At 28.5% G+C, this 22,633-nt stretch overlaps 1 protein-coding gene across 1 annotated transcript in view; it reads left to right on the forward strand.

Annotated features, from left to right (window-relative positions):
- The window catches only part of LOC107442499 (fatty-acid amide hydrolase 2-B), a 52,964-nt gene that overhangs the window by 18,249 nt on the left and 12,082 nt on the right, over positions 1-22,633 (forward strand). The window contains exons 2-4 of the mRNA XM_043051242.2: positions 2,605-2,824; positions 6,651-6,860; positions 22,154-22,273. Coding sequence (XP_042907176.1) covers positions 2,605-2,824; positions 6,651-6,860; positions 22,154-22,273 — 550 coding nt within the window. The remainder of the gene's footprint in view (positions 1-2,604; positions 2,825-6,650; positions 6,861-22,153; positions 22,274-22,633) is intronic.

Here is a 22,633-nt window from a genome sequence, read left to right on the forward strand (position 1 = left end):
CACTTGTGTTTTATCAACTGAACAGTGGAATGTGGTTTGATTAGCTTATCCGGTTGTCTTTCCAATCGCAAAAGATGAGAAATACTATACATTTTTGTATTAAGCAGCTTTATAATGCTCTCATCTAAGCATTGATGAGAGTTCCTTATTCTCTATAGTTGTCCAGGGTCACAAATTGGGTAATGACGGGCACTGTAAATTCTTTAAGCGTTGAAGGGAATGGAGAAAAAATTGTGGTCTAGTATTTTTAAGTCATTCTTCCATTGCGGAATTCGTCATTCTGTCTAGTTTTAAAGCGTTTTAATATTGCTTTGAAAATTCTTTTCTCAATGGAGTAAAAAAGAAATGGTATTTTATATAACAATAAAGGGTAACATCTTTAACTGAACTGAAGATCTTTCGGTAGAATTAGTTTTCCAAATAGTTTTTTTTATATATATTTTAATGTTTTAAAGAAGATTCTGTACCATGAATTCCACGAAACATTTAAAAAAAAATATCCATACACCGCTTCAAAAAATACTGTAAATTTATATTGCTCTATATTTTTATTGCGAAAACTAATAAGCAAAATTATTTTATTCCATGGAGGTTAAATATAATTTTATCTCTGTGGTAAAATTTTACAATTAAAAATATTAAATTAATGCATAAAACAAACTTAAATTTAAAATCGTAATAATGAGGAAGCAAGAGGGCTTCTTGATCTAAATAAATATTTTGTTTTTCAGTTAATTTACAGTAGTAATTGTAATTGTACAGTAGTAATTGTAGTAGTAATTGTGTTAGTAATAATATTCCAAACACAATCTAAATTGTAATTAAGTTTGCAAAACAATTTTATCATATTTTTCCTTTAAATAAATTTTCATACCCCGTCTTTTAAAATTATTTCATTTAACTTACTTTTATCAACAGTTTCCGTAAAAATCTGTTAAGATTTCCAGATTCAATTGAGGTAAAAAATACTAACGCCCAGAGTGGGTGCACTTTTTATCGTAAGATCCATTCTTTCAATAAAATTTTACGGACAAGAAAAATATGAGGTACTATAATTTTTATATGCAATAATATTTGCGGTACAATCACTGTATTTAAATAAATACTACTGTAGAAATTATGGTACAAAATGTTACTGTAGAAATTAATTTTACGGATGGAAAATTCAGGACTCATTACTTTTCATTACTTCATTACTTTTTACCCTAATTTTATGAAGAATTTTTAACATTGCAGTTTGTTAATTTTCACATTGTGGATCTCAACACGCTACCGATTGTGCAGCCCAAGTACAAAGCAGACATGCATTTGCTCACATTTACAATCGAAATATAAAAAGGGCAGAAAGGAAAATAAAATATTTTTTTACAGTTTCCAGTTCGAGGTCCATGATTAAAATAGAAACAAAATGACTTCACTTTATTCCAGCTTCAGTACATAGAAAAGTTAAGTAGCATAATTCAATAATGAATGCAATAAAAAATTTCTAGTGAAAAATGCATAAATGGAAATTTTTAAATATAAAGAAATTTATCATATCTCACTTTCTAGATTAAAAGTAGTTGCTTATACACAAAGTAAGCAACGACTTTTAATTACTATTCATAAATTTAAAAAACTTTTTTCTCCGACTTTATATATCTTATACTAAGTAATTTGTAAATTTCACAGAAGACTTTTATAAAAGTGTCTTTCTTTTGGAATACTGCTTTCATATAAAAGATTGTTGTTGGTTGCTTCGTCAATTATTTTCGAGATAGTATTTTGTATATTTTAAAATTTCATATTCAAATTCAATTCAATAATGTAAGAAAATTAATTAAAGTTATAAAATAATATAGTTAATCAAATATGAGATAATTTAAAATTGGCGATCACATTATCATTATTTAAATTTTTTAATTAAATATGAAATGTAATAATAAAAAAAGTAATTAGTGGGTGGAATCAAAATTTAAAATTTATTATCTAGGCTAAAATGTTTATTCGCAAAATTTTTTTTTAGTCAAACAGGATAGAAATTTCAATACTCATGCGATTAATAATCGATGAAAATTTCAAATCGAATTGTTATTTTATTGTAATTTCCGCTAGTTGCGTCATAATGTGTTTTCCAGAAATTTTCCTACTAGTTTTACAGCTATTTTCAATCTCTAATTTATATTTCCGTTTTTTTTTAAATTTCCTATTCTTTTAATCTATATTCTTACAAGTTTTTGAAGCTTTTTCTTAATTCCAATATTCATTTCATATTTCAATTGCCTGATACTGTGTCTTACAATATTTCAGTTACCTCATACTGTGTCCTCCAGCATTTTTCCTACTAAATTTAAAGCTATTTTTAATTTCCAATTCATATTCCTACTAAATGTAACGCTATTTTAATTCTCCAATATATATTCATACTAAATTTTACAGATTTTTTTTAAATTACTGATATTTTATTTATAATTCTAATAGTTTGGAAACTTTTTTTAATTTTCATTTCCTATACCTGATCATCAAATCTTGTTAGCAACTGAAATTCCTCCAAACATTATATTAAGTGTTTATAATTTTAAAGTCATGACAAGATTTTTATGCTCCATTTGTTCCCATTATTAGGTGAAAAGCTCAGATGTTATTAAGTCTTACATAAGTCGAATCCAAGCAGTTCAGCCATTAATCAATGCTTACGTAGACGAAAGATTTGAAGAAGCATTTGAAGATGCCAAAAAAGTGGATGAGCTCGTTAGTTCTGGATTGAAGACAGTCGAAGAGATGGAAAGAGATACTCCATTTCTCGGAGTCCCTTTCTCTGCAAAGGAGGCTGTATCTGTTAAGGGTATCTTTTATATCTTGCAAAAATATTCCTTTAATATAAGTAGTATAATAATGTAATGAACCTAGGGTATAGTGAACACTGGTTTATAGGGAATATTTTTAGTTGCCCCGCTTATAGTGAATAGCAAAGAAATCGGCAGCTCATTCATAGTGGACTCAAATTCATTTTTTTTTGCAGTTATTTAAATAAATAATACAAAATTTTTCTATGTGATACGCACAAAAGTATATAATTATAACTTTTCATTAAAAGTGAAGGAAAGCACAATATCTCCCTTGTTAACTTCATTTGATTGCATTTACAATTTTTGGATTGTTAAATGATTAATTCTGATTTTAAAATCTATGTTCCTCAAAATATTAGCATTCTGTTATAAGTAATTTTTATACAAAAAATTAACATGATGATTGTTACATCAAACCATGCATGTTGTTACATTTCTTAGCAACTCTTTTAAAATCTTTCTTTTAACGACAGTTCATAAAACGCATCATGAAAGCGTTTATTTATTTTTTTTCCAACATAAATTAATTTTCAAAACTTCTTTCAAAATTTCTATCGAATTACAATTCGTACCAAGTGTTTGGCTCATGCATACTATAGTCTTTTTAACTCAAAAGTAGTTATTTGCACTGCGCAGATTGAAAAAAAAATTTTTTTGTTGTTAAATTATTTATATACAACAACTACTTGAGTAACGACAATTTTAAGTATTCTTTTCTGTTCTTTTAATCCTGATATGTATAATTATATTTCAAAAACTGTTTGAAATTTTGCTTTGTGTTTTTAACTCTTCAACTTTTCTAAATAAGGCAAAACCATTTTCAAACAGGATTTTCTTAAAAATTTTCTAGATGATTTCATGATATCTAACATTAAATACAAAATATTATAGAATGATTGCTCATTTGACCTGTGGTATAAATGCATGAAACGAGTACGACAGCGCTTAGTAAATGAATATAATTTCAAAAGCAAATAACGCAGCCAAAGTTATGAAAAAAAGGAAGGATAGAAAAAAAAATTGTAGAAAGATTGTGTTTAAGTTAGGAAATAAAGATAATAAACAAAATGGAATAGTTAAATAAAAATATCAACTTATGATAAAAAAGAATTGAAATTTGACTTTATAACCAATCAGATGCTGAATTCAAACAACAATTTACAAAATTTAAAAAAAAAATAATCATGATTATTTAAATAAATTTCATGCTGAAAGAATAATTCTTAGGAATTTATAGTTCATTTTTTATGATCCGTTTCTAAAACGTGAAGCTGATATTACTTGTTTAAAAATGCCTTATAAACGTAAAATGCAATAAAACGTTTTTAGGTTCGAAATTAGTACAGTAACCCGTACGACACAAAAATTAATTGAGAAAATTTATTNAATGGCGGGCTTTTGGGGGTTGTACCATTGACCACAGGAATGCCAGAACTGCTACTCTCTTCTCGTTACCCAGTGGGCACCTGTGGCAAAGCTACGGCGGTGCATCAGCGTCGCCCAAATCACACAACCACAACCCGTTTATAGGGCGGGTCACATTCACACACAAAGGAGAAAGGACATAGAACACAAAGAGAGAGAAAGAAACATCCATGCCCTGAGCAGGATTCGAACCCGCGACCAGCGGCTCCACTGTCAGGCACGCTAGCCACTCGGCCACCAGATCGGCGTATTCCGTAAATTAACACGAAACAAGCAGAATACCCTTTATGCCTGAAGGTGCCATATAGCAGTAGCTCCCACGGATCCTTAGGATTCCATGGTAAAGTTGAAAAGGTTTCAAGAGAGAAAATTTTTCGAAACAGTTTTATTTAGCGTTTTTGAATCGCGTAAATATATTTATATGCAATAAATAATCCTTAATATTTCACTTTTTTTTGTACCTAAGTTTTTTAATAAAAAAATATGTTTCTGTAATAGCTATTTTCATCGTTTATAGCAGTTCTTCTGAGTTTCCATTTTAACGATAACCACAATTCGGCTTATTTCATTCATTTCCGGCTTATGTTTATAGACCAAAAACAAAATTCCTAACTAAACTAGATTCAGCTCCAGGAGTGAGGATTCAACTGTCGGAAATAAAACCTCATAAAAGATAATTCGGGGTTCCGTTGTCGAAAAAAATTGGGAAACGCACCCTAAAGAACCTTTATTTCATTCAATTAACTTTAAATTCTAACTTTGGTAACTCCCTTGTTAACTTCATTTGATTGCACTTATAATTTTTGGTTAAATAAATGATTAATTCTGACTGTAAAGTTGATTTTCTTCAAAGTATTAGCAATCTGTAATAAGTAATTTTTGTACATAAAAAAATCAACATGTTGTTGTAATTACATCAAAACATGCATGTCATTAAATTTCTAAGCAAATCTTTTAAAATCGTTATTTTAAGGACAGTTGAATATATAGAATATAAGCTATACCCTAACCCGCCTTCGTAAGAACAGTTGAAAAAACGCATCAAAAGTATTTTATTTTTTTCCAACATAAATTAATTTTCAAAGTATTTTTCAAAATTTCTATCTAATTACAGCTCGTATCAAACGTTTGGCCCATGTATACTATAGTCTTTTTAACTCAAAAGTAGTTACTCGCACTTGCAAAGATTTAAAAATTGTTTAATTTTTTTTCGTTGTTAAATTATTTATGTACAACTACTTCAATTCAGATAATTTTAAGGATTCTTTTCTGTTCTTTTAACCCTTATATATAATTAGATTTCAAGAACTGTTTGAAATTTTACATTGTGTTTTCAATTCTTCAACTTTTCTAAATACAGCAAAAACATTTGCTCATTTGACATTGTTGTATGAATGCATGAAACAGAGTGCGACACTGTAAATGAATATAATTTCAAAAACAAATAATGCAGCCAAAGGTATGGAAAAAAAAAAGGAAGATTGTAGAAAGATTGCGTTTAAGTTAGGAAATAAAGATAAAAATAAAATACAATGGTTAAATACAAATAATACTACAAATAATCTAAAAATATCAACTTGTAGTAAAATAGAAAATTTAAAAAAATGCATAGTTTTGATTAAACTCGACCCAAGGATGCAAAATTTTTTGAAGCATTACAATTAAAAAAAAAAAAAAAAAAAAAAAAAAAAAAAAAAAAAAAAAAAAAAGATTACTCCAGTTTTTTATTTTTTTTATTTTCACGTAAAGCATGCTAATCTTTTACTTCTGATCAATACAAAGAAAAATTTTGACTAAAAAAAAAGCTTTATAATCAATCAGATGCTGAATTCAAATTGCAATTTAAAAAATTTAAAAAAAAATGAACCATGATTATTTGAATAAATTTTATGCTGAAGGAATAATTCTTGGGAATTTATAATGCATTTTTTAGGATCCATTTCTAAAAAGTGATGCTGATGTTACTTGTTTAAAGATGCCTGATAAACGCAAAATGCAATAAAACGTCTTAAATTTGAAATTAGTACTGTAACTAGTACGACACACAAATGAATTAATAAAATGTATTGATAAATCTACCTTTCAAATTTTTTTAAAACTCTTTAAAAGTAGCAAATAGAGAGTTTTTGTTCAAATTAAGCCAATCTACACTGTAAACAAGAATAAAGAGCTAATTAAAAACATTTGCAGCGAAACATTTTCATATATTTACAACATATTTGAATATTTAAACAATGCTTATGAACCAACGTTTTGGAATATTCTAATTCGGATCATATCAAAACATATTTTTAGTTTCTGATATGAGAGCAATAATTAAAAGATAATTACTACAAATAATCTAAAATGTTACACATTGTTGCTTATTAAGTTGCTTTAACAAATTATCTACTGCAGGCCTTTTTGCGACCGGTGGAGCCGTATTTCGCAAAGGGGCCAAAGCTGAAGCAGATTGTGATGTTGTGCAACTATTCCGTGAGGCCGGTGCTATCCCCTTGGTAGTCACTAACACAAGTGAAATGTGTCTATGGTGGGAGACATACAATAAGTTGCATGGAAAAACGAAGAATCCTTACGATACTACAAGAACACCAGGAGGCAGCAGTGGTAAGTTCAAATTTTATCCTAAATAAAATTTAAAATCTTTCCTTTATGAAAATTACCTTGTCGATAATTTCTATATTAAAATAGCTAAGGCGAATTAAACTGTCATTATAAACTTCAACATGATAATGCATTTGTGGTAAGTTCAAAGAAGCATTGCGTTTGTGTGATGCTATTATGATGCATACTAATGCCCAGTTCACAATTCGAGTTGAAAACTGGAAGTAAAGAGTTCGATTTCTAAGTACGTACAATGTTTTGGCACTCATCGGCAGCAAAATGTACGTAAAAAACGACGAGACTGAAAGTTCATCAGTCAGTGGGAAATACAATAATAATTCAACTATAGATATTTTAACAGATATCGATCCAACTTTTATCCACAAATTTTAAGTTCCTGAACTTATTGCCAAGACATGAGATACCGCCCAACCCCCAGGGGTATACAGAAAACCCGGGGTAAACTTATTGTTAAATAATAATTGATCAAATTTAAGAGTCAGCTAAAAAAATGAACATTATATAAATTATTTTCACTTCTTATAAAAATTTGTTGTCTCGCCATCTTCGATATACCATAGGATTAAATTTAAACGAACAGGTGGTAATGCTAGATTTTTTCATTGTATTCCTGTCCCAGAAATTAAAAAGATGACATTGCATTTAAATTTAAATTTTACTTTATAATAATAATAAAAAAAATTATTATAATTTGTTTCTGAGATAAATTGTGTAAGTGATGAGATAGTTACACATACATGACGAATCAACGAATGACTTATTACAGCAATTATTGGCCATTATATTTCATTTTTTATCAAATAAATATATTACATGATTTTCAAAATTTTTTATGAAATACTTCAAACTATATAACTGCATGTAAACTCTTTGTGATCTTAAGTGTTTATGGTAGTTATTTAAATCGAGTAATATTTTTATTCAGTATATTTAATACGTCAATTTTAGTTTACTAAATTTTAGCAGAATGTTTTTCCGTATGTTTATACAATTAACATCATAGAATTTAATTCTCAATATCAATAAGAAATATTACAGATACATTTCTAATTTCAATACCTTAAAGTGTGCTTTATCATATTGCTATCTAGCTCTCGAATTTCTTTATCATATCATTAACTAAATAAACGTCTTTTATTCAATTTTAGAGCACGTAATAAAAGAAAGTGCCTGTTCTGTAACTGGTTATTAACTTTACAACACCACCATTGCAAAATAAAAAGATTAAAAAAAAATTAAAAATTCTGTACCCCTGCTGTTAGTTATCTCATCAATCTACACTTTTTCTCGATGAAAAAGTTTGCAAATCTCACTTGTCCGAGTTTTCTTTTTTCAGGGACACTATCAACTTCAGGCTCTTTCAGCCTGTTCTTCTCACGTGACCGACTAACCTTCCTCTCACACGAGGAAGTAGACTCGCAGGAGCTCTTCAAGCAAACTGGGAATGCCTCTTCAGAAAAAAAGAGAGCGTTTGTTGTTTAATTGTCGTTTATTTATTATTTGCTATTTCACACTATTCCCAGTTTTTTGTGATGACACAATATTTGTGCAAAATGAAACGACGTGGCGAAATCGGAAGGCGTTTCCAGATTTTGGTATTTAGGACTATGAAACCTCTTGAGAAATTAATTGCCAACTCTAATAAAAATTCTAAAACAATAATTAAATTGTTTTATTATGATTATTATGACATGGGACAAATTTTAAAAAAAACACTTTGGAGACAATACTGGTTTTAAAATTTCACACAAAATATTGCTATTTAATAACTGTCTCGAAACTTTTCTTCTGAAAAAAAAATGGTATAAAATTGAATAATAGAATCCTATTCCAGAAACGTCGTTATAGAATCGTTTTCCTACAATATTTTATCTGTTTCATCTGAATATTAAATATTTCAAGACCTTTTGGGGACATAAAAATATTTTAAAATAGTTTGTGAACAGTGAAAAATGTTAATCTCAATATATATTTTTTTCCAGAATATGTGAAAACGTATTTTTTTTTTTGCATACTTTAACAATAAGAGAAACCTTCAACAGAAATAATTTTTAATTATTCCTGTATGAAACGCATAGTAAAATTTAAATATCGTTAAAGTAAAAGCTAAATATAATAACAAATGTTTTTTTTTAAAAAAATCACTTCATTGTTGAGAAAAATGCAGACAGAAACTACATTTCCAGTGTTATTGTACCTTCCAATGAAGAAAAATTAAAACACTTATTCGAAATCGGCGATTTTGAGTTAATAATTTTAAACTTTTAATCCAAATTATAAAGAAAAAAAATCTATATAGACAGCAAAGCAGTCTTTTTTTTACCAATTTTCTTGTAATTGATGTCCTGTGCTCATAATTACTAAAAGAAGTTTTTACTAAGACCCAGACAGCAAAAAATTTTCTTTCAAATTTTAATAATGACTGGTTTAATTTGACTTAATTAGGGTTATTTGTGGAAGAAAGATTGTCAAAAAATTGAACTGAAGTATACGTTACGTCATAGTTTAACCGATTTAATTTCTTCTTCTTTGCACAAAGTTGCTGACTTTTGGAGAAGTAAATACATATTTTCTATTAACGCGCGTATAATCTACTAACAGACAAATTTAAATTTGATGACCAACATTCAAGGCTTAAAACACATTGAATTTCAAATTTTGTCAGTAAATTTGTATCATCTATATATCTGCATACATGTTAATTCTGCGAACTTATAAACATTTTGTAGATTTTTTAAATCCAAGTTTTTTAACTACTGTTCGTTAAATGTTGTGGTTCTAACTGCTTTCGAAATTTAGTCAATATAATTTTTAGGAGACGAACTTTTGTAGTAGAACTTAATTCATACCCATGTTTAAAATTGTTTTCAATGTTAATTGACTTATTTAAGCATAAGGAATTATTAAGCTATATTTATTCATGTTTACATGAGCCAGCTTGTTACTCTAAAAAAAAATTAAGTATTTTTTCAACTTCTTATGCTTTTTTCGTCAGCGAATATTTTATTTAAGAAATGTTAGAAAATTATAAAAATATATGAGATTTTGTTATATGTTTAATACTTTGTTTATTTCATCTAAGAAATAAAGTACCTCAAAAGTTACTGAGTAAAATATATTCCCTTCCAATGTAATAATGTACACGTGCTCTTTCAGTGATTTACCAGTGTAAATTCGCAATTGAAGGTTTGGCAATTCAAAATGTGCTACTCACATTAGAAACACACTGTAAAAAATTCCGGGTAAATTTAAGGTATAAGGTACCGACACTTTGGGTGCATCACCGGTAAAATATTGTACCGTAATTTTAAATGTAGTATTTATGTAATGGTATTTATTTATTTATTTTTTTGAATAAAAAATGCAAAAAATCAATATATTCTTTTATTTTATTAATAAATAAAAGGAGCTGAAACAAAACGTAATACACAAGCTCTAAGTTGAAATTTTAATTTTTTCATGTGTAAAAAATATTTAATTTACCATCAGTTTACTATCCCAAATTATCTCGGGCAAATGAAAAAAGTTAAATATAACTCTTTGTATATGTTCACATCTTCATAATATGAAAAATCATCTGCAATGTTTTCACTGTCGCTCGCAAAAGCTATTTTTTTACTTTTTTTATGTAAATTCATCAACAATCGTATATACAATTGAACAAAACACAGCTACAGTCCCACAATTAGCTAAACTCCCTAACAAAAATTGGCTAACTTCCAATCACTGCTGATTATTGTCATTTTTTGTTTTGCTTCCGGCCGAGTAAAAACGTGATAAAACAAAACGTATTGACGAATTCTGCTATGCCCGAGTTTACTCGGGATAGCAAATATTTACAATATATACATACCCGAGTTAACTCGGTATAATCAGGGAAGCGATTAATTATAGTGATTCAGTGATTTTACTGTCATTATTGCTGTAAAAACTGCCGTATAGTAGATTTTTGATCACAGTAAAAATGGATTTTACAGTAAAGAGTACCGGCGTTTTTTACAGTGCAGACGACTTTGAAACGATAAAAAATGCCCTTTCTTATTTTCTTGATCACACTAAAATAAGTATTACATTCTGACCAGAGTAGTGAATTTTTTTGAAGTACCTGCTCTTTTCCATATTTATTAAAACGGGAATGATTGAAGGGGAAAAATCTAATGAAGCTTGCGATTTCGATTTCAAAATTTCCAGAAAACAATGATACAAATAACTTCTCCCAAACTTTGTAAAAAAATACTGTTCTAAAGCATTTGACGTAATTCTTATTTACGTTCTGCCACCGAGGCATTTCAAATAGCATCCATTGGTAATCCCACGTAAGAAAAATTAGACGCGTTTGAACCTTGTTCCCTTAAGTTTGTTCCTGTCCTAAGGTTTAGTTAACGTTTAACAGTAACTAACCTCTTAACTTAACTACCAATTCTTTTGTTTTTGTTTTTAGGTCACATTACTTACCACGCTACTATTTTATTAAAAAATAGTACACTACACTGCAAACTACGAAAAAAAGAAGAGACTACAGTAGTTTAACTGACTTGCAGAGTGCTACTTCCGACTACTGCTCTAAATGAGTGTCAGTGATTGACATGTAAGATTAAATCCGTCATCATACGCTAATTTGCTTTAAATTCTTTCATTTCCACACAACCATCTAAACCATAATACATTTTAATTGCAGTGATGAGCATCAATCAAATCATTTATCAACCTACTTTCTCATGCAAGCTAGTAAAAGTAAACAACGATATTGGCCATCGACTGAATTCAAGTTCACGTCTATTATCATCAAATATTAATAGATAGGAAGTCCAGAGGCAAGAAAACCGATTCAAAAACAACGTTTTCTTACCTCAAGGGGATGTCTGCCCTTTATTATCCATCATGTATACTCTGATCACGTACATTTCCTTTTTTCTGCAAAAATGTCGCTTTCTACGATTGTGCTCTTATAGAAATAAGGAATCAGTTAGTTTAGTCAGGGCCTGATTACTCTTCGATAAATAGCCCATGCGCTTGATTTATGGTAGCTTTAATTAAATTAAAATTTATACTAACGAATTATAATTTTATCCCATACAAATTTAAATGTTTCAGTTTTCGTTCAAAAACTACTTTTACTTTTAATAATTCAGATATATAAGCCAGTTTTTATATGCTCTCAACATTTAAAGTTTCTTTTTCACATATGTATGTAATCTTGAGATTATAATACAATTTGGGATGTTTCTTTTGAAATAGTTTACCTCTAGTGCAAATGTCATTCCTTGTTTAACCTGTTTACAGATCATGCAAAAATAATCAGAAAAATTAATACGAAATCTTTGCTATTGCATCTCATACATTAAAAATTTCTGTACTGTTGCATGAAATATAAATGGTAATTAACATTTAGAGTGTAAAATGCAAGACAGAGTCCGGGGTTCAAATTTTAGTGGAAGTGCTAAGTGTGAAGTCTACGCTGAGTTCAGTTATCTGTTAACTCTATATAATTAACACTAGGTGATCTTTGCTGGGAAGAAGAAAATTTAATACTGATCTTCTCATATTCATATAAGTTTCTTTGTGTACTTTAATTAAATTCTTTTTTGTGGGTATTAAATGATCACCCGTTTTCAGTATTATAAAATAATGCAGCAAAACAACTGGCGCAAATGGCAAGAAGGATTTTTTTTTATTTACAATCATAAAAAACATATTTAAAAAAGAATGCTTTTGAAAATTGTCATAATTTTTTTCAAACTCATATCAGGGTTGTTTAAAAAAAACATTTCATGCTGATGCTGCTTTACAACCAACAACAAACAATGTATGGTTCTGAATGCAATGCACATTTTTCAATTGCTTAGTGAACTACAATATATAAACCAGTTAATTAGAAAACAGTAATTGTGAAATGTGTATCCATTTACACGCCATTTACTAATTCTGTGTGGTCACAAGAGTAATCCCTGTTTAAAGGTATTCTGTTGAATTTCAGAATTTTCTCGTTATTAATTTTCTGAGTTGTTATAAATAAAAACACATTGCCATCAAAAAAGTAAACAAGATTTGAAGAGTAGACATCTGATGAGTAGCTAGTAATAAATTGCAGTGATTATATTAACTTGAAAATACTTGATATTGAACACAAGAAAATTCAACTTTAAAAAATAGTAACAAAATGCTAAGTGACATCAATAAATTTCAGAACCATCTTGGGGCTTGAAAATCCGATTTTTAGCAGCAAAAAATGTTCCACTTTTTATTTTAAGTTCGGTACATAAACTGTATAACCAAGTTCAAAACGTCATTTATTTGAGTCCTGATCCTCACGTTTTACTGCCAAGTTTGTAATTCTTAAAGGATATTTATTTTTGTTTAACATGGTTTTTTGAAGTTCTTTCGTCAAGGAAAATAAAAAACCACAGTTTAAATGCCTTACACTTAAAGCTAAGTCAATTTTGTACTATATATAACATCTTTCCGTGAAGAATTATCTGCGCTTTAGAATTGACAATTAACTTAAATATTTCAAAAGTTATTAAACTTTTTTTAAAAATCGCCAATTTGATGACATTTTTCCACCTAGATGAAAATTATCAAAATCACGGATGATTTATTCTCAGTTTTTGCAAATTTTTATGAGTTCAGGTAATGCAACATTAGTGTAAATTTTTAAATATTAAAAAATTAAAAAACAAACGATTTTCNCGTTCTGCCACAGAGGCATTTCAAATAGCATCCATTGGTAATCCCACGTAAGAAAAATTAGACGCGTTTGAACCTTGTTCCTTTAAGTTTATTCCTGTCCTAAGGTTTAGTTAACGTTTAACGGTAACTGACGTCTTTATTTAACTACCATTTTTCTTTTTTTTGTTTTTGAGTCTTACTACTTATTACGCTACTGTTTTAATAAAAAATAGTACACTACACTGCAAACTACGAAAAAAAAGAAGAAACTACAGTAGTTTAACTGACTTGCATAGTGCTACTTCCGACTACTGCTCTAAATGAGTGTCAGTGATTGACATGTAAGATTAAATCCGTCATCATACGCTAATTTGCTTTAAATTCTTTCATTTCCACACAACCATCTAAAGCATAATACATTTTAATTGCAGTGATGAGCATCAATCAAATCATTTATCAACCTACTTTCTCAAGCAAGCTAGTAAAAGTAAACAACGATATTGGCCATCAACTGAATTCAAGTTCACGTCTATTATCATCAAATATTAATAGATAGGAAGTCCAGAGACAAGAAAACCGATTCGAAACGACGTTTTCTTACCTCAAGGGGATGCCTGCCCTTTATTATCCATCATGTAAACTCTGATCACGTACATTTCCTTTTTTTTGCAAAAATGTCGCTTTCTACGATTGTGCACTTATCGAAATAAGGAATCAGTTAGTTTAGTCAGGGCCTGATTACTCTTCGATAAATAGCAGTCCTGCTTTTACATCAGGCTTATGGAAACTTTATTAAATTAAAATTTATACTAACGAATTATAATTTTATCCCATACAAATTTAAATGTTTCAGTTTTTTGTTCAAAAACTACTTTTACTTTTAATAATTCAGATATATAAGACAATTTTTATATGCTCTCAACATTTAAAGTTTCTTGTTCATATATGTATGTAATCTTGAGTTTATAATACAATTTGGGATGTTTCCTTTGAAATAGTTTACCTCTGTTGCAAATGTCATTCCTTTTTTAACCTGTTTACAGATCACGCAAAAACAATCAGAAAAAATATAATAAATGCGAAAACTTTTCTATTGTGTCTCATAAATTAAAAATTGTTGTACTACTGCAAGAAATTAACATTTAGACTATAAAATGTAGGACAGAATCAGGGGTTTAAATTTTAGTGGAAGTGCTAAGTGTGAAGTCCACGCTGAGTTTAGTTATCTGTTTATTAATTAACTCTAGGTGATCTTTGTTGAGAAGAAGAAAATTTAATACTGATCTTCACATATAAGTTTTATTTGTGTATTTTTATTCAATTCTTCTTCTTTGGTATTAAATGATCACCCATTTTCAGTATTATAAAATAATGCAGCAGAATAACTGAAAACTGGCGCGAATGCCAAGAAGGATTTTTTTAATTTACAATCATAAAAAAATGGTTAAAAAAGAATGCTTTTGAAAATTGTCATAAAATTTTTCAAATTCATATCAGGGTAGCTTGTCAAAAAAAAAGAAAGAAAAAAAAAGATTTCATGCTGATGCTGTTTTACAACCAACAACAAACAATGTATGGTTCTGAATTCAATGCTCATTTTTCAATTGCTTAGTGAACTACAATATATAAACCAGTTAATTATAAAATAGTAATTGTGAAAATGTGTACCCAATTACACGCCATTTACTAATTCTGTGTGGTCACAAGAGTAATCCCTGTTTAAAGATATCCATTTTCCCGTTAATGTTGGTGATACATTTTCAATTTTTGTTTTCTTACAAGAGTCTATCGCCTCACTTCTAAAATGACCCTCTAATCTAGAACCCCCGTACTGCAGCGGTGTAAAGGGACTTTTCAGCAATGAACTTACAAAGAAAAACAAAAAAACATTACGTACTGGTCTTAAACAAGAAGCGTTAAACGCAATTATGAACATCTACCTAAATGGAAAACCCCTTTCAGATTTTTGGGCAGAAACCTCTGTAAATCACTAGCTTGATTGTGGAACTGGCAAACGTTATATTTGATTCATTTAAAAAAGGCAGTACCTTAGGATAAATTGACATTCCAGATAACTAGACATTTGTCACTTAAATTATTTCATAAAAGAAATAAATTATTTCATAAAAGAAATAAATTATTTCATAAAAGAAATAAATTTTTTCATATAAGAAATAAATTATTTCATAAAAGAAATAAATTTTTTCATAAAAGAAATAAATTATTTCATAAAAGAAATAAATTATTTCATAAAAGAAATAAATTTTTTCATAAAAGAAATAAATTATTTCATAAAAGAAATAAATTATTTCACAAAAGAAATAAATTATTTTATAAAGGAAATACTAGGTTCCTATTAGTAAACTAGTATTCCTTTTATTACTGTATAATGCAATCCTAGTATTTGTAATCCTAGTAACTACTAATTCATTGTGCAATTTATATAAATGTTAGTAATAAATAAGAGAAAATTATATTTTTATTTATTTAGAAGCAACGGGTTAGTTTCAAAGGAGGACGGGTACATTGTTGGGCAAGCCGTCCTCGGGGACGGGTAAAATTTTTGTAGTTTTTCGAGCCCTGTTTTGTACTATATATAACATCTTTCCGTGAAGAATTATCTGCCCTTTAGAAATGACAATTAACTTAAATATTTTAAAAGTTATTAACCTTTTTTTAAAAATCGCCAATTTGATGACATTTTTCCAACTAGATACAAATTATCAAAATAACTGCTTCATTCTGAGTTTTTGCAAATTTTTATGAGTCCAGATAATGCAGCATTAGAGTAAGTTTTTAAATATTAAAAAACTAGACTACAAACGCTTTTCATTTTCACAAAACTAAAACTGTGGCTTTTCTTCATATTGACGTTTTGCGCCATTTTCAAAATAAGCGTTGATAGCGCTGGCTTTAGATAGGCTAAATTTGACTTAACAGTCATGAGTAACAGTTCCAAACTCATAGCAGTTATAAAAATAGCATATTAATCACGCAAAAAAGCATCATTTCAAATTACAAGCCTTCGAAAAATAAGCTCCTTCGTCAAGGAAAATTAAAAAAAAAAAAAAAAAAAAAAAAACGNGCCAAGGAAAATTAAAAAAAAAAACGCAGTTTAAGTGCCTGACGCTGAAAGCAATGCTTTAATTTTACACATTACATATTACATCATACCGTGAAGAATTATCTGGGCTTTAGAATTAACAAATAACTTAAATACTTTAAAAGTTATTTATTTTTTTAAAAAAATCGCTAATTTGGCGACATTTTTCCACCGAATTGAAAATTATCAAAATCACTGCCTTATTCTCAGGTTTTGCAAATTTTTGTGAACCCAGATAACGCAGCAATGGAGTAAGCTTTAATTAAAAATTAGACATTAAATGCTTTTCACTTTAACAGAACTGTGGCTTTTCTCCATATTGACGTTTTGTGTCAGTTTCAGAATAAACGTAAACAGCGCTAGCACATAGATAGGCCAAACTTTAAATAACAGTAATGAGTAATTGTTGCAAACTCACAGCAGTTGTGAAAATATATTATTCGCAAAAACCCATCATTTCATATGACAACAGAGCCTTCAAAAAACCGCCTTAAAGAGTGTGACCAAAATTGGTAATTATTTTTCTTATTACTTGCTAACGCCAAAATTTGTCCTGCTTGAAGAGACGTCTCTCATCATTCTATACATGAGGAATCGTGTCTTTGTTTCGTGCATTATGGCAGAAGAAGAATTTCCTTTGTCAATTTTGTGTCACTAAAACAATGCACATTTTTGTACTCACAACGGAGATGTTTAAGGAACAATTTTCCTTATGCTGCACGCTAGATTAATTATTAAAGAAGATGAAGTGTAGAAAGTTAATGACAGTAGGTGCCTTGTGAAGCGAACAGTTGTATATTTTTTATTTCAACGTTCAAGCAGAATTTTTTTCTTCCTATTAATGTTTTATTAATATTAATTGAACGAACTTTACCGCTTTTTACTTCTCCCAAGTAGCGTAAAAACTTATCTTTGAACACTGTAGAATATCGTAGCGAAACATTGTACTATATAAAAATGGACCCTTTAATAACGTATATTCAATATCGCGAAACAATATTGTTCAATATTGTAAAAACGTTGGGGAACGTCGATCGATATCTCTCAACATTTCGTATATCTCTAAATTTATATTTTGAATTTATTTTTTGGAATTATAACAATTTGACGTCATTTTTTGTCTTTTAAATGATCAATTTTGATTTAAGAACACAATAAAGTTTAAAATGAGAAGTTTTACAAACAGACTCTTAATGTGAAATCGACGGGAATAGTACAATATCGTACACACAATGTCGGTCGATGTAGACTAAAGCTGTTACAATATCCCTGTGCTACTTGGGCTGTTTTAAATTTATTAAATTCGAGTCATGCATGACTTACGAATAAATGTTGTTATCCCCTAACAGCGAAATGAAGTCTATTATTTAATAAACTTTTTTGCTCAGTATTTCTAAATTTTCAAACTAGTTATTAAACGGCAACTATTGTTATTAAATGGCAACATAATATATTTATATTTTACTGGCAGTATTCGATATTTAGATACAAGCAAAACACTTTCTTCTATTTCATTCATTTTTTTAAGTAGTTTTAGTAATATTTAATTTGGTTAATTCTTTATTTTTATTTATAAGTTATTTTCAATAATCAATAAGAACTAAACAATTCTGATTTTTAATTAAGAAATTAGCTAGAATAATTTATTAAGAACTAAACATGTTTTATCTAAATAATCACATAAAAAGTCCTTCCTGATACAAATTTTATATTATTTCCAACAGACTGTATGAGGATTTAATACGTTTTTCATTAAACTTAAAAAAACTAATGTCTAAATGTTTTACGGTTATATTTTATGTATTACATAACAATAACGAAATTTGTAATATGTAACAAATTGTGTGAATCGTAGTTTGACAAATAAGCCCCAAGTAACTCGAATAATAAGATTCAGGAAAAAATAATTTTGGTAACTAAATTGGTAATTGATAGTTCTATTCAAAAATAACTTGATTTGTTTTAAAATTAAATAAAAATAAACTAGTAGGAAAAAGTTAATTTAAATTAGATTAAAAATCGTTTTCATCAAAATTTACCTGGCATTTATTTATTCATACTCAACGTCATTTTAAAATCCGTAGTGGTTGTATTACCTAAATTGGTTTTGCATAATTTAAACTTTTTTACACTAGCAGCTCTGATTATGGTGCTGCCATCTATTAAACAAATATTTATATATTAGGTATCACATTGGAAGTAAGGAAGGTGACAAATTTTGTCTTAATTTTTTGTGTATAATTAAAGAAATTGGGTATTAATGTTTTGATAGAAACAAAAAAACTGTATTTCGAAACACTTGGGATCTGTTGTGGCGTAACAAATGCTTAAGCATCATTGTGACATTTTTCCAACTTAATTCGCATCCGTATTGTAACAGTACTCTTCTGTATTTTCTGTAAAGAAAATTGTATTTTTAAATGCTATTTTTTTTTTCAAAATTTTTTATGTGCTAAACTATTTTCATAGGGTTGTTATTTAACATGCATACTTTTTTGTTGCTTTAATTTTCATGCTAGTATGGTCCTAACTGACTTAAATAACACTATTTTATAATCGTAGTGCTGCCATCTACTAAATTAAATATTGCCAATTAATGTTTTAAATATTAATAAGCCTCAATACAGAGTTGTACAGTAAATTAAAATATAAAGTAAATATAAATGTTTAAAGTTGTTCAAAAATAACTTCATCCAAAAGAAAGCTTTAAATACTTATTTATTAGCTTTCTAATATTAAATATTCTATCTAAAACGTTTATTACATAATGAATCACTTTTATTCTAAGATTGGATAATTATGCCCAATAAAGCAATCATAATAGTTCGAGACTCATCTACAACTTAAGATATTCTCAATAGAGCAGAGCCTAAGATAATTTAAGTCAGACGTAAAGTGACGAAAAAGGTTCTTTCTCCACTAAAGATAACTTTTTTTTTCAACCGAAAAAATTCTTTGTGCCGATTTGTAAATCTTGTAAAGTGCGCTAATAATTTCATCCATAAGAATAGTTTTTTTATCTTTATTTACTAACTTCTTAGTTTTTTATTTTATAATAACTAAGTAGTTTTTCGATACATAAGATTTCGAAACATTTTTTTTTCTTCGCGGAACTTACGTTGCACAAATTTTTGTTTTTGATGTTGAAAGTTAAATTGCTTTTACGGAATGTACTAATTCTTATGCGTACAATTTGACTTTTTGAATTATTGAATTAAACAGTAAAATTAATAATCGCATATTATTTAATTTATTATAAACAATAAAAATAGCTATTTTCAAGTTATATTTTTATGTACTTTTTTAAAATAAATATGCATTTTAAATCTCATAAAATGATCATAAAAATTTTAATTATAAAATTTAACCTTAAGAAATGAATTGATTATTAATTTTTTATTATATTTTTGTTTTATTTAATTTTATATTTTTTATTATTTATTGATTTCGTTTTTTATAATGAATGAATTATTATTTTTGTCTTTTTTAAAAAAAATAAGTTAGTAGATAAATTAATATGCTATCATGTCAGAAATTTCAAAAATAGTTCAATAACATAGTAAAATGCTGTTAATATATGCAATATTACTGAATATTACAAAAATCATAAGATTATTGTAACAATTACAAAGCATATGATTATTGAATATTGAATATAATAAAACGCTACCATAAAGAAATAATGTAGAATAATTTATGTTACATTAATGGGTGCAAAGCAAAGTGACATAAGCTGGAGAATTTGATTTTATAACTGTCGTTGAACAGCTGACCCAATTTCGAATTTAAGCCTACCAATGTTTAACTCAGTAGCCTCTTGCAATTTCGAATCCAATCCAGAAGACAAAGGAGCTCCTGGATCAAGTATTGGGAGAGATTTGCCTTCATAAAGGGCATTTTGATAGAACTAACCTACATTTGCGTCACATGGGAAAACAAACCACGATTTATCCCACGGTTAGCCTGACGGCGAGGAGACCTATGATCCGTTTACTACTGATTATATTTTACGATATGTGGTTGGTGCGAGCCTTGTTCATATCGACAAGCCATTTCTGGAATTCGAGCCCGGGTCACCTCACTGGAGGGCGAGTATCCCCTGTGCCGGCTCAAGTAGGGGAATTATATAGGGTGCTCTCCGTAATCATCGCTTTTAATCTGTATCTTTAGAATCATTAACAAAAAGGAAGTCAATATACGTATTGAAAGTAGCAAATTAACGTACAAGTGAGGAAAAAACAAAAACGTAATCGTAGGAAACTGAGAGAAAATGAAAGGCAATTATTAAAAACATCTTTAAATTTTATATGGTATTCACACTGTTACTTATGCTTTCAATCTCACTTTCACCAATTATGATTTGAAAGCTTATGGTATAATTTTTTTTTCTAGTTAAATATTACTATGCTATCCTTAATACGCTTTTTTTTAATATTATTTTTATCAAGAATTCTAAAAATATACGATAAAGTGACGCTTGTGGAATAGTCTGCATTATATTGTACTACATATCATAATAATGCATGAAAGGATATTAATTTCCAGGACTAAAATAAATATAACTGAAAATATTATGTGAATAACATGACCATTTAAGTTTCGAAATAATGTTTACCTGTCGTAATGCACTTTTATTCTTGGCTGTAAAAATGTTTGAAATACCATTGAAATAAGTCATCTTTTGGAATGATGATGTCAGGGCTTATCTAGTGGCTTCAATATCTTTAAACCTAGTTTCCATCGTCAAACTTTTCGGCTTCAGATGGGAAATAAACCTATTACTGTGGGCTTTTTCTTGTTTCTGAAACTGAAAAGTTTGCTTAAGGAACAAGATGGTATGTTGAAGACATCAAGAAAACTTTGACATCTTCTCTTTAGAAAAGTATTTCTCATCTTTGTTATAACTAAGTTCTCTTTAGAAAAGCATTTCAATAGAGAAAAGCATGTCTAAAGAGAACTTAGTTATCACATAACTGAGTACAGAAGTGCATTGCAGAAGCTATAAATTACTTCGAAATTTATTAAATGTTGTAAATGTAATTAACACAATATTTTCAGGGTTTTGTCACAAGGATCTATTTAGCCGAGTACAGAAGTTCATTACGAAAGCTGGAAGTTACTTTTACATTTATTAAAAGTTGTAAATGTAATTAACACAATATTTTCAGGGTTTTGTCACAAGATCTTATATAGCCGAGCACAAAAGTGCATTACGGAAGCAGGCAATTAATTCGAACCTTATTAAATGTTGCAAATGTAATTAACACAATACTTTCGGGGTTTTGTTACAGGAACTTATAGAGCCGAGTACAAAAGTGCATTACGGAAGCTCGAAGTTACTCCAAAGCACATAAATGTTGTAAATGTAATTAATACAATACTCTCAGGGTTTAATCGCTCTATTAGATCAGTTCTGGAAATTAATACCTGTATCTTACACAATCAACAATCCTTTATCTTACTTAAAATAATGTAATAATCAAAACTCAAATATATATTCCAGGAGGTGAATCATCACTGTTAACGGCTGCAGCTTCAGTAATAGGCATCGGAACAGATCTTGGAGGAAGTATACGGATTCCAGCTCTATTCAGTGGAATATTCGGGCACAAACCATCAAGAGGTTAATTTAAATTGGTTATCTCAGAATAGATTTTTTCATACATAAATAAAATTCAAGTAAAATCTAAACTTCACCTTCCTGAAATCTATGCTCTGGTATTCTAATTCATAGCAAAAATACAAGGTTAAAATATAAAGCTAGCGGATACTTCACTGTAACCTTTAAACGCCTTTTTACTTTAACTGTTTTCTTTTAAATCTTACTGCTGATGTTTTTTAGAATTCTCGTCTGACTATTATAATTAGTTTAGCCTGCATTCATTAATTCAGCCTGTATTCTTAAATGTTCTCATATAGATTTCATGCCATAATCAAAATATTCAACTTTTGCATTAAATACCTGTCATTACATCGCTATAAA

This window comes from Parasteatoda tepidariorum, chromosome 9 (assembly GCF_043381705.1).
Source record: "Parasteatoda tepidariorum isolate YZ-2023 chromosome 9, CAS_Ptep_4.0, whole genome shotgun sequence".
NCBI classification, from domain to species: Eukaryota; Metazoa; Arthropoda; class Arachnida; order Araneae; family Theridiidae; genus Parasteatoda; species Parasteatoda tepidariorum.